This window comes from Mesocricetus auratus, unplaced genomic scaffold, assembly GCF_017639785.1.
Source record: "Mesocricetus auratus isolate SY011 unplaced genomic scaffold, BCM_Maur_2.0 Super-Scaffold_100004, whole genome shotgun sequence".
Taxonomy (NCBI): domain Eukaryota; kingdom Metazoa; phylum Chordata; class Mammalia; order Rodentia; family Cricetidae; genus Mesocricetus; species Mesocricetus auratus.
In genome coordinates this window covers 78786769-78799224 of record NW_024429189.1, presented here as the reverse complement: position 1 = coordinate 78799224, position 12456 = coordinate 78786769, and the positions used below count along the sequence as shown (strand labels likewise).

The 12456-nt window shown below is 37.3% G+C and overlaps 1 protein-coding gene across 1 annotated transcript; it reads left to right on the top strand.

The window, feature by feature from the left end:
• Positions 1–359: 359 nt before the first annotated feature.
• LOC101830391 (olfactory receptor 4F3/4F16/4F29-like) lies at positions 360–1298 on the top strand. Its single transcript, XM_005064786.1, has one exon. The coding sequence runs from the start codon at positions 360–362 to the stop codon at positions 1296–1298; it is 939 nt and encodes a 312-aa protein (XP_005064843.1).
• Positions 1299–12456: the final 11158 nt, after the last annotated feature.

Sequence of the window (12456 nt, the reverse complement as noted above, 5' to 3'; positions counted from 1 at the left end):
TTATTATGGAAATGGCTACATGATTTCTTAAATTAATACTCTAATTTATGTTACCAATAACTCTCACAAGGTTCCTTTCTTAACAACTAACCAAAACTTGTTATTTTTGAGTCTTTGATAAAAGCTCTTTTAGCAAGTATGAGATGGTATTTCAGAGTGTTTGTAATTTGCAGTCCCCTGATAAATAGCCATGCAAGCATTTGCTTATACATCTGTTTATCTTTGGATTGGCCTTAAATATTAAGTCAAAAATAGTTTTTCATAACTCTGAGTTCTAACCTTTTGGACTATTAATATGATTATCATAATTTCCAGTTTCCTCTACTGCTGTCCTTCAGGTAGCACTGTAAAACACATTAATGGAAGAAAAAAATCAATCTATGGTGTCAGAATTTGTGTTTGTGGGACTCACTAACTCCTGGAAGATGCAAGTACTTCTCTTTGTGTTTGCTTCAGTGTTATATATGGCAAGCATGATGGGAAACTCCCTCATCATTTTCACAGTGGCTTCTGACCCTCACTTACATTCTCCCATGTACTTTCTGTTGGCCAATCTCTCTTTCATCGATTTAGGTGTTTCATGTGTCACTTGTCCCAAGATGATTTATGATCTGTTCAGAAAGCACAAAGTCATCTCCTTTAGAGGTTGCATCACTCAAATCTTCTTCATTCATGTCATTGGTGGTGTGGAGGTGGTGCTGCTTATAGGCATGGCTTATGATAGATATGTAGCCATCTGTAAACCTCTCCATTATTTAGCCATTATGAATGCCAAAATGTGCATTTTCATCTTAGTGTCTGCATGGGTGGTTGGCCTTATGCATTCCCTGGTTCAATTTGTTTATATAGTGAATTTGCCTTTCTGTGGACCAAATATTTTGGACAGTTTTTACTGTGACCTTCCTCGTTTCATCAGACTTGCTTGCATAGATACCAACCAATTAGAGTTAATGGTATCAGCCAACAGTGGATTCATCTCTGTAGGCTCCTTCTTCATACTGGCTATATCTTATATTGTCATCATAGTCACCGTTCAGAAACATTCCTCAAGTGGTTCCTCCAAGGCACTGTCTACACTTTCTGCTCACATCTCTGTTGTGGTCCTGTTCTTTGGTCCCTTAATATTTGTTTATACATGGCCTTCCCCCTCCACACATCTGGATAAGTATCTGGCCATATTTGATGCAGTTGGCACTCCTTTTCTGAACCCTGTGATCTACACCCTGAGGAATCAAGAAATGAAGATGGCAATGAAGAGAGTATGTAGACAGCTACTGAAATATGGGAAGATTTCCTAAATGATTGCAGTATAAACGTTAATCACCTAACACAGTTTATTGCTTACCAAATTCAGTGAAAAATTATGTTCCTGGATAATGTTTGCTTATGTATACTGATATTTCGGTGGTTTTTCTTCTGTTAGGAGAGAGTTGCAATGTGGTCTACCAACAGAGAAGCAATTATATATTTATAAAATAGAGATTCTAATAATGCAAAGAAGAATTTTTATGTGAAGTTCTACTTGTACATAAGATAGAAGGGTACTTTAAGGCTTAGAAAGGAAGCAGAAACATTCTCTCTCTGTCTCTGTCTCTCTCTCTCTCTCTCTGAATATCAATTTTCTCACATGCGGGACTTTCTGGCAGCTCCACCAAGAATTTAAATTTGACATTGATCTAAGTCAGTTTTTACATTTTCTGTACCTTTTAGACACTAGCCAGTTGTTAATTGTCTGTCTCTCTTTTTAGAATATGCAAGCATACACATTCAATTGTCATGAATGTAAGCTGTCAGTTAACATTATGATATTCAAATTTATCTAAGTTTCAAACTTATTTCCTTCCTATTTTCACACATTCTTTTATTCTTAGTAAATATCTATATCAGAGTCCAGTTAAAATATTTGTGTGGTATTTTAGAGATGCAAATGAAGCTGCAATTTTTAAATCAGTTGGTACAGTGTAGATACCTTGGCACCTCACAGACCCTCTATAGCTTGTTAACTCATCATGAAACTATGGAACAGAAACAGTCTTGCAGTTATGCTTTCTTTGCTTTATTCCCTTTCAATTCCTCCATGTTTCCAGCTAGCTGCAAGTGTATCATTATGATTATAGTTACCAGGATAGCCATTGAACTACACCATTGAAACTGGAGGAATTGAGGGACAAGTATTAATTATCCTTGGTCTCCACCTCATTTTCACATTTTCTTGTGATATTCTGTCACCTCTAGCTTTGCATCTAGTTTGAGGTTACAGTCTTCCTGGGAACCCTTGAGGATTGAGCATTGGATCAATCTAGTCCCTCTAAGTTTTCCTTTATTGTATATCACTCATCCTTTTTTCTACATCACCAATAAACTGTGAGTGAGATAGGCCATACATATCTGCTAGCTTAATCATTTATGGATTCATATAATGACTCATCCATTCCATCTTGTACTTATACAAGGTATTGTTTTACTAGGACAAATATTTTATACCAAATGAAACATAACACAAATTCACTAGTTTACATATCTGCCTATGACAAGCAACTGCAGTTTTAGTTTTGGTGACACAGTTTGCTATACAACAGTTACAATGGAACCACAGCTCTGTTCTTCAACAGAATATAAACAAATCCCATGATAAACTGCAGAAATAGCTGTGGTGCTTTCCCATTTACACCTCCTATTGTCTCACCCTGTTCCAGGACTATAGATATAACTTATGATTCTGGAAATACCTACAGCTCTGCAGTTGGAGAAATGCCCTTGCTGGTCCTGAAGTGCTTTACAATCTGTTAGTGTTCTCATAAATCTTCTTAAACTATTACAGAATTCTTGCAGCTGATTGTCCTGTCTTTATCATTAGAGTAGTGTGTGTCTTCTTGTCTAGACCTTGAGTATTTTATCATAAGACCTGTAAAACATTGAAATGAGTTAATACACATTTATAAAGCAAAAACAAATAATATAAATGCAAGGCTCTAAAAAAGACCCAGAAGAGTGTATTCTACATTATGCTGTCTGAAGGAATATAGACAGAGACCCTAAATTAAGGGCCACAATAAAAAGGAAACAAGGCCTTCTAAACACAGCAGGATTGACACACATATGAGCTCACAAAGAATGTGACAGCATGCACAGGTCCTGCACAAGTGTGCAAGATGGGTTTCCAGAGCTGAGAGGGGAAATAGAAATATGCACTCATCTTTAACCTAGAAACTATCTCCAATTGATAACCATTTACAAATGAAAAACTAGTTTTCTCTAGTTGAGTCTCAACTGGCTATAGAAAGCACTTTTCAGGCTAGATCTCATGCCCTGTAGCAGGTGGCCAACCCAAAATGAATTCTTTGGCATTTTGGAAGTTCTTTGTCTCATAATGTTTTGCCATGGCTTTTATTTTGCTTGCCTGCTGCAGGGTTTCTTTTTGCGGTATAGGTCCTTTGCATATATAGCATGCTTTCTGCTTTTGTGGGTTTATGGGATTTCTGTTTGAGTGAATATGAGTGTCTCTGTGTCTATATGTACTTTTTGATCTTTTTCTTTGGCTCTTTTTCTCTTGCTTGTTTCCTTGTTTTTCCTATTTATACAATCATATTAGTATCATTGTCATCTTCCTGTTTGTATTCTAATGAGGGAGGAAAAAGTTGTTGATTTGGGTGGGTAGGGAAGATGGGAGGATCTGAGAATAGTTCAGGGAGGGGCGATCATAATCTGATATATTGTATGAAAAAAACAATTTCCATAAAGTAAAAAGAGAATAGATACATAACATATTGTATATATTTAGAATATGCTTAAAAAGTTAAAATATTAATGAATGATAATTATTCTTATTAAGTCATGCTGTGATGATTTATAGAGAATTATTTATTTTGTAAGTATTACCTGCCAGCATTAAAATGAGAAATTTATTTACTGTAATGTATTATATGCATCTTAGTGGTTTGCCAAAGCTTTTGAAAGCAAGTGTGTTGGACACAGAGGGCAATGGCTTTAGAGGAGGCTATGGGAGGAGTCTGATGGTCTTTCCTTGTTTTTTGCTATGTGCAAATCTCGTGTGAAACATTTGTATCCTTAAAGGCAGTGTTAAGAATTAATGTGCTATTTTAATCTAAAATTAATGTTTGGACAATTGTACCATGATTTATTATTCTTTCATTTTTATAACCCTACTTTAAACTATTTCAGTTATTTCTTTATATGTTAGCTTAGGATTGCTTTTCAGCAATTCTACAGTATTGCTATGTTAACCAAGTATTCATTGAATTCTTCATTCTGAACAGAAACTTGTGAATGTAGAATTATATAAGGCAATTCTCCTTCCCTGGAGATGTTTCTATTCTGCAGAACAATAGAATGAGAAATAGTTTCAATGTCATTAGTTTAGCGTGGTGGAGACGTTTCTATTCTGCAGAACAATAGAATGAGAAATAGTTTCAATGTCATTAGTTTAGTGTGGTGGAGAAGTATATACAAGAGGTCAAAAGGCCACAGACTGTAGCACAGTAGAGCACACCCGTGTATTGAGTTAGCTGAGGCACTTCCAAAAGCCTTCAACATTTTTCAAGAAAATAAGAAGGTTTGGTGGAGGTCATGGGAGAATGGGAGGGAAAGGGAACTGGCATTGATATGTAAAATAAGATTGTTTCTAGATTAAATAAGTAAAAATAAAGAAAATAAGAACTTTCAACTATGTGAGACAAAAGATATGAATTAGCTTAAACAATTCTGAAAACTAAATGACCTATTTACAAATGGATTTCAGAATTTATCAACCACGGGAAACCAAAAGGAAACAGAATAAGAAAGTAGGAAGGAATATACTATTGAAGATGAGAGGCTACTGTGTAGCTTCCTCCTCCTAATATTTTCTTATAGTCAAAATTCTACTATTCATTCATAATCCATCTCATGTATTTTATAAAAAGCTCCTTCAACACCAAGAATAAAAGTAACAGCTTCTGATTTTATCCTTTTCCTTTTGCATCTCATATAACATATAAGAAGCAAATTCACCTAGAACTGATTAAACTATTGTTTAAATTAAAGGGAAGATAATTTATTATCTTTGAGTTAAAGTCTTACTCTGTATCTCAGTGGTCCTCAAACTTCCTAATGCTGTGTCCCTGTCATACAGTTCTTATGTGTAGTGACCCCTAACTATAAGTTTATGTTCATTGCTACTTTATAACTGTAATTTTGCTACTGTTATGAATCATAATGTAAATATCTGATATACCGGATGTGTTTTCATTGTTGCAAATTGAAGATTGAAGAAGTGATTAATCACAAAATGATATATAATTATATATTGTGAAATATTTCTTTCTTTCTTTTTTTTTGGTTTTTACAAGACAGGATTTCTCTGTATTGTTTTGGATGCTATCGGTCCAGCCCAGCCTCGAACTCACAGAGATCTGCCTACCTCTGCCTCCCGAGTGCTGGGATTAAAGGCGTGCGCCACCACCGCCCGGCGAAATATTTATTTCTAATTACAGATAAATGAATTTTTGTCTTGTAGCATGGTGTAGCATGAGTAAAAGTTTTCATATAACAACAGTAAAGGAAATTGCTGTAGTTTGTGACATTATGTATAAAAAGTTAATTTCAGAACTAAGGTTAACATTGTTTCTTTTTCACCGCATCAGAAATTCTCCAGGTAGTCTTTGCAAGATCACAACAAAGATCTTCATAAGTCTGCTTCTATATTTAAATTTGATATCCAACAAGCTGGAAAACCCTGTTTCACAAAGATATGTTGTTTGTTGGAAATGGAAAAAGAATTCACAACAGTCTCAGACTGAATAGGATATGATTGTAAACACTTTATCAAGAATTTTGAAACTTGCATTTTAAAGTTATCTGTTCTTGTTGCATCGTTGTTAATAAGGTCAGTGAACTCTTGTACTGTCTGAGGAATATCTTCAACTCTGACTGTGAATGAGTTTCTGGCAAATTCAAATGGAGTGCCAGTTAGATTTGGAAAATATGATGAAATTTCATTTGGAAGCATGTGCAGTGTTCTTCCAGAAATTATCATTGTAATGCCTTTGGTGTGTTCAACATCATGTTCCTCAAAGAATTCAGATAAGGTAGGCAATATGAAAATGTTATTTTCATCAATTTATTTTTTGCCAAAGTTGAAGTTTAATTTTAAATGATGGGATCTTTTCAGACAAATCAAGGCATTTGCATTTGATCCTCGAAGTGATAAATTTAACTCATTCAAGATGGCAAAGATATCCACCAAATAACCTGTTTTCCACAATTCATTTTCATCACTGAAAAGCACCCTGAACTGTGGTCTCACTTTCTGATTAAGAAATATACTGAGTTAACCACTAAGCTCAAAAAACATGTTTTAAAACTTCTATCAGTCACCAGCTCCCTTCAGAGTAAAATATCAGAGCTCTGTTGGGTACTCATTGCACAGCTGTGAAAAAGTTGACTGTTTAAAGTGTTCTCCTTTACAAAATTGAGAAAACTTATGATGCTTCTCATGATTTTTTGTAACTCTCATTGCAGTGCCTTTGTTGCTAATTTTTACCAATGAGGTGAATTATACCTTGAGTTTGGGTGACTTTTGATGACTCAGTACTAAATGTAAATCCAGATCAACATCATAACATAGCTAAAACACTATCTGTGCAAACTCTGTTAACCTTTCCCCAAGAGATCCACTATATTAGGTCCACAGAAGGACAAGTCTACCACAAAGGCTAGTTGGGTCACTGTGTGCATAAGTTTAATAATCCAGGGTACTGACAAAATTAAAATGCACCATTCATGGTCTCATGATAACACACTCAGTAGTCTTTAGTCTTCTGTGTTAGCACACACAATGTTAATAATAGAAAAATGTACCTTGTAAGATTCCAAACAAGGAATAAGCTCACATAACTCTTTTGAAGTAGAGATTATATCTGAGTCAGCCTGATGAGGGTTGCAGTCTGAAGGAAATCAGAACCCATGATGCAGATTCAGAGATAGCTTTTGTTCTTTTTCAATATACAACTCACATCTGAGTTCAAAGATTTCTTGACACAGCCAAGGAATCTCTGATGAATTCTCCATGACAGTAACAACCCAATCCAAAACAAAACCAACAACAACTATGTGCATAGCACCATACTTTCTTACACACACTTTCTTCTTTGATACTTGTAACAACCACAGGAGTTGATGTTATTGCTTCTTCATGGAGGAATAAAGAACATGAGAGTAGAAGTAACATTTCAGAACAGTGAGTTGTAGGAATCCTGCCACTCTGGTCAGTTTCTTCTCCAACACATGCAGGAGACATGGCCTTTTACTCATGACAATTCATTTGTGTGCTGCACGTTAGTGGCTGTCTGGCAGCCTTATAGTGACTCACAGTGTGCATGGCAGATCTAAATGAGAAAAGGCAGGATTGAGAGAGAAGGAAGGCTGTACTTAACAGTACCCAGGTTTCTTAGCTTTCTTCAAATGCATTTCTAATTCACCATGGCTCTTAAAATAAAATGGAGAAGGAGAAAAATCCATTTAATACCTGGAGCTCAGAACATCCTGCCTGTCTCTAGGCCATCTTTACCTGTTTCCACATGAAGACCTTTATAGTCTCAAAGAACAGATGCAGAGAGTCAGCTGCCTCCTATACCTCTAGATCCTTGGTTTTAACTTGGAGTTCAAAAAGTAATTTAAGTTTTTGATAATGAATCTTTGCTCTTTTCCTTGTTTACTTTTTTTTGCTCATAAACCTTAGTTTAGGAATTTTCTTGGGTTCAAGGTAATGTTTAATTGATTTCTATAGATAATAATCTACCTTTAAAAAGAAAAATCTATTCAATACTGGCTGGTTGGGATGTTAGATATTGTATTCTGATGGGGGATGTCCTTCTGTATATATGTTTCTTTTATTGGTTGATGAATAAAACACTGTTTGGTCAATAGAGGCAGGAAGAGATGTAGGGATAGGAAAAAAGGAGAATTTTTGGAAAGAAAGGCAGATAGGTGCGGGGAAGAGATGGCATGCAGTTGGCAAAGGAGTAATAGGTCTGGGCATTCTCTGGTAAGCCAAGACCATGTGGAATATATAGATTGATAGAAATGGGTTAATAATTAAGAGAGAGCTAATCAGTAAGAAACCCTAGCCATCATCCAACAGTTTTATAATTAATATAGCATCTGTGTGCTTATTTGGGGCTGAAGGCGGCAGGACCTTGTGGGACAGAAAATGCCAGCAACAGTACTCCAATAGGCTATTTCTTTATTTGTTACTAGTACACTTAAAGGTTTGTTTCCAAAAACTTAAGCATAGTATACATATCTTTAACCTGGATAGAAGTAGCACAATTTCATGTACTAACATCTACATGAGTGCTGCCACTGTGAGAGACACAGTTAATTGGCAACCAGAGGTGTACTGACCCAATGATACCACAGAGACTTGGGATCGCCAATATTAACTCATTTGTGCAAGGGAATTGTTACCTGGGATTCTGGCAAGTCAATGGAGGGAGCTTTAAATAAGTCACAAAAGAGGGTATGGGAGAGAGACAGAAAGATGTATGGATGTAAAAGACCTAAGTTATCTGCATAACAAGATAACGTTGACTAGATACTTAAAAGTACCTTCTAATTTTTAAGTATTCAGAGACAAATATGCGACCATATATTTTATGTACATCTATGTATGATACTTATGTATAAAGTAAAATATAATTACATAATTGCTTTCTTTCCTTTCCACCCTCCAGTTCTTCCCCTGTTGTCTCCATCTTGCTATAATCCATGGCCTCTTTTTTGTTATTACACAAATATATAAATATTACCTTCTCAGTCTGTTCATTATTACTTGGAGCATGGGATTTCAGAGGTGGCCAATTGGGCCTCATCCACAAGAAAGGCTATTTCTAGACTCACAGTATCCCTCAATTGCCTGCATTTAAAAAAATCTATTGTTTCACAGAATTTCCTCCTTTCATGTTAGCATGTTTATCAGTGCTGCGTTTGTTCAGGTCTTGTTTTGGCAGCAACATTATTGAAGTACCATGAATTAAACTTTTCTCTTATTTATAAGAGACATAACATCACACCAGATTTCCTGGTACCCTGGATCTTACAACATTTCTGCCCTTCTTCCATTATGTTCCCTGAGCCTTAGGTGCACAAGTTGTATTGTAGATATATTAACTGGGGATGGACTCCTAATGATCAGTTGTTCTTTGCATTTTGGCCAGTGGTGGTTTTCTGTAAGGACCTCCATCTGTTTCTTAGAGAAGACTTCAATGAGGGGTGGGAGACATGCTTTTCTGTGGATAGAAGGATAGGTATGAAGAATGCATATAGGGATTTAAACGGTTTAGTTATACGGAGATAGTAGGTTCCCATCTAAGATCCATAATCTCACTAGCCCCAGATAGTACCAGGCATGATTTCCATCCCGTAGAGTGGACCTTAAGCCCAATTAAACAGAAGCTGGATACTACCAATTTATGGGTGGTCACTGTTGTGCCTTTAGGAACTTCAAGAAAATGAAGATTAAAACTACTTAAGACTCCAACCTATTCATAATGATCATCAGGAACACAAATGACAACACATTATGGAATGAACTGTGGAAAGGAGAGTATTATACAATGCTAGTGGGAAAATACAGTACTACAGCTACTTTGGAATTAGTCTGGCAACTTCTCAAAAACTAGAAATAGAACTACCGTAGAAATAGATCCTTCTGATTGTTGGAGCCAGAGACATCAATGACTACCACTAGAAAGTCCACTATAACAACTAACCTGGGCTCATAGGCACTCACAGAGTCTAAACCAACAACCAGGGAGCCTACATGGGACTGACCTGAGCCCTCTACGCATATGTGACAGCTGTATGACTTGATTTGCTTGTGGGATTCCTAACAATTGGAGCAGGGACTATTCCTACCATTTTGACTGGCTTGTTGAAACCTATTCCTCATACTGGATTATCTTGTCCAGTCTTAATACAAGGGGAACTGCTTAGTCTTACTGCAACTTGATATGCCATGTTTTGTTCATACCCTTGGGAGGCTTGCCCATTTTTGAACAGAAACAGAGTGGATAAGGAGGAGGAGATTAGGTGGAGGGAGGAACTAGGAGGAGAGGAAAAAGGATCAAATGTGATCTGAATATAAATTTAAAAAATTAGTGTTTTATGTATCACTCTTAACCATTACCTGAAGGACTTTATATTACCCTAAAGAGAAGCTTGTTCTACATTCATGTTCACTGCTGCTCTTTCTACAACGAGGGGAGATGGAATCAGCCCCAGATACCCATCACCAGAATGACATCAGATAACATAATGTGATATGCATATACAGTGGAATTTTATTCAGTAGTAAAGAAAAATGAAATTTTCAGGAAAATGGATGTAATTAGGAAAACTATATTGACCTGGACAACCTAGGCTCAGAAAGTCAAGCAGTGTGTTTTCTCTTATATGTAGATGTAGCTTTGAACTTCTAGATTTGCAAAAACTAGAATAACTAAGGAGTTGGAGTGAAGAAAGGTCATGACAGGGTGTGTGTGGACCAGAAATCTTAAGGCGGGAATTGTAAAACATATGTGATATGAAAATAGAGGAAGGAATGCTGGGGTGTCGAGTTTCAAACAGCAAGGGAGAACTGAAGTAGAAAATAGGTGAAGGTGTAGAGTTAACCAAGTCTAAGCATGTTTGAAAAAGCCACATGGAAACCACTACTCTACAAGCTAATTATAAAATGTAATTAACAAATGACTTTGAACACAATTACTGTGCATTGGTAAATGTATGTTCTAGAAGTCATGAATTATTAAATTAAAATCCCAGTGACATTGGTAGGGCATTTCAGTTGGTATTGTTGGACAAGGAATTTGTAGAGACCCATGAAACTAAATAGTATACAACTGCTGTCATTAATTGGCTACCTGAACTGGTCAGTAAGACACTAATGCTGAAGTTACCACACTTTTTGGTTGCTGAATGCAGAGAATCTGCAAGCTTCATCCCTTCTTGATAGCCTTCATACTATTGGAAGTTGCTATGTGATAGTCTTCCTCAACTTTATACTTTGCATGCTAGAATACCAACTTGCTAGGTATCCAGTGGTAATGACACCATTGTTAGGAAGGGGCATTACTGACTTCTGGATGGAACTGAAGCTTTCTCTGTAGGAGAAGAGTTCCTGACTGAAGGTTATGGCTTGGAAAGTCTTAGGAAGGGGTAAACATGCTACTACTTTTGCCTTCTTAGTTAGATATGTTATCCAACTGCCTCCTAAGTATTTGTTGATACCCATAGGCCAGAGCAGTCCTCAACCTTGATCAGAAAATCCTCCCTTTGCAACAATGGCAGTTTTCTTTGCAGCAAATACAGATTCATTTTTTAAAAAATAAATGTTCTTTTAAAAATAATTTTAAACTTAAATTAGAAACAAGCTTGCTTCACATGTCAATCCCAGCTCCCTCTCACTCCCTTCCTTCCCTGTCCCCACCAACCCACCCAACCCCCCACCCAATCCCCATTGGACTCTCAGGGAGGGTGACACCCATCATGGGGGATCTCCTAAGTCTGTCATATCATCTCGGGCAGCGCCTAGGCCCTCCCTCATGTATCCAGGATGAGAGGGTATCCCTCCATGTGCAATGGGCTCCCAAAGTCCATTTGGATGCCAGAGATAAATACTGATCTATTGCCTGAGACCCCAAAGAATGCCAAGGCCTCCTCACTGACACCCACATTCAGGGGATCTGGATCAGTCCCATGCTGGCCTCTCAGCTATCAGTCTGGGGTCCATGAGCTCGTGCTTGTTCAGGTCAGCTGGTTCTGTGAGTTTCACCCACCCAGTCTTGACCCCTTTGCTCATCACTCCTCCCTCTATGCAAATGGTTTCCAGGAGTTCATTTCAGTGTTTAGCTGTTGGTGTCTGCCTCTGCTTCCAGCAGTTACTAGAAAAAAGCTCTAGGATGGCATACAAGGTGGTCATCAATCACATTATCGGGGAAGGGCATTTAAGGTAGCCTCTCCACTATTAGTTAGATTTCCAGTTGGTGTCATTCTTGTAGATCTCTGGAAATCTCACTAGTGCCAGATCTCTCCTCAAACCTATAATGGCTCCCTCTATTACAGTATCTCTCATCCTGCTCTCCTCTATTCTTCCCCTGACTCAACCTTTCTGCTCCCCCATATTATCCTTTACCCTCCTGTTCTCCCCCTCACTTCCTCCCAGCTCCCTCTCGCCTCTCCCCATGCTCCCAATCCCATCAGGAGATCCTGTCCTGTTCTCCTTCTCTGGGGTTCCATGCATATCTCTTAAGGGTCCTCCCTGTTTCCCAGAAACTTTGGCAGTAGAATTGTAGGCTGGCACACCCCTGATCCATGTCTAAAATCCATATATGAGTGAATATATACCATGTTTTTCTTTTTGTGACTGGGTTACTTCACTCAGGATGGTTTCTTCGAGTG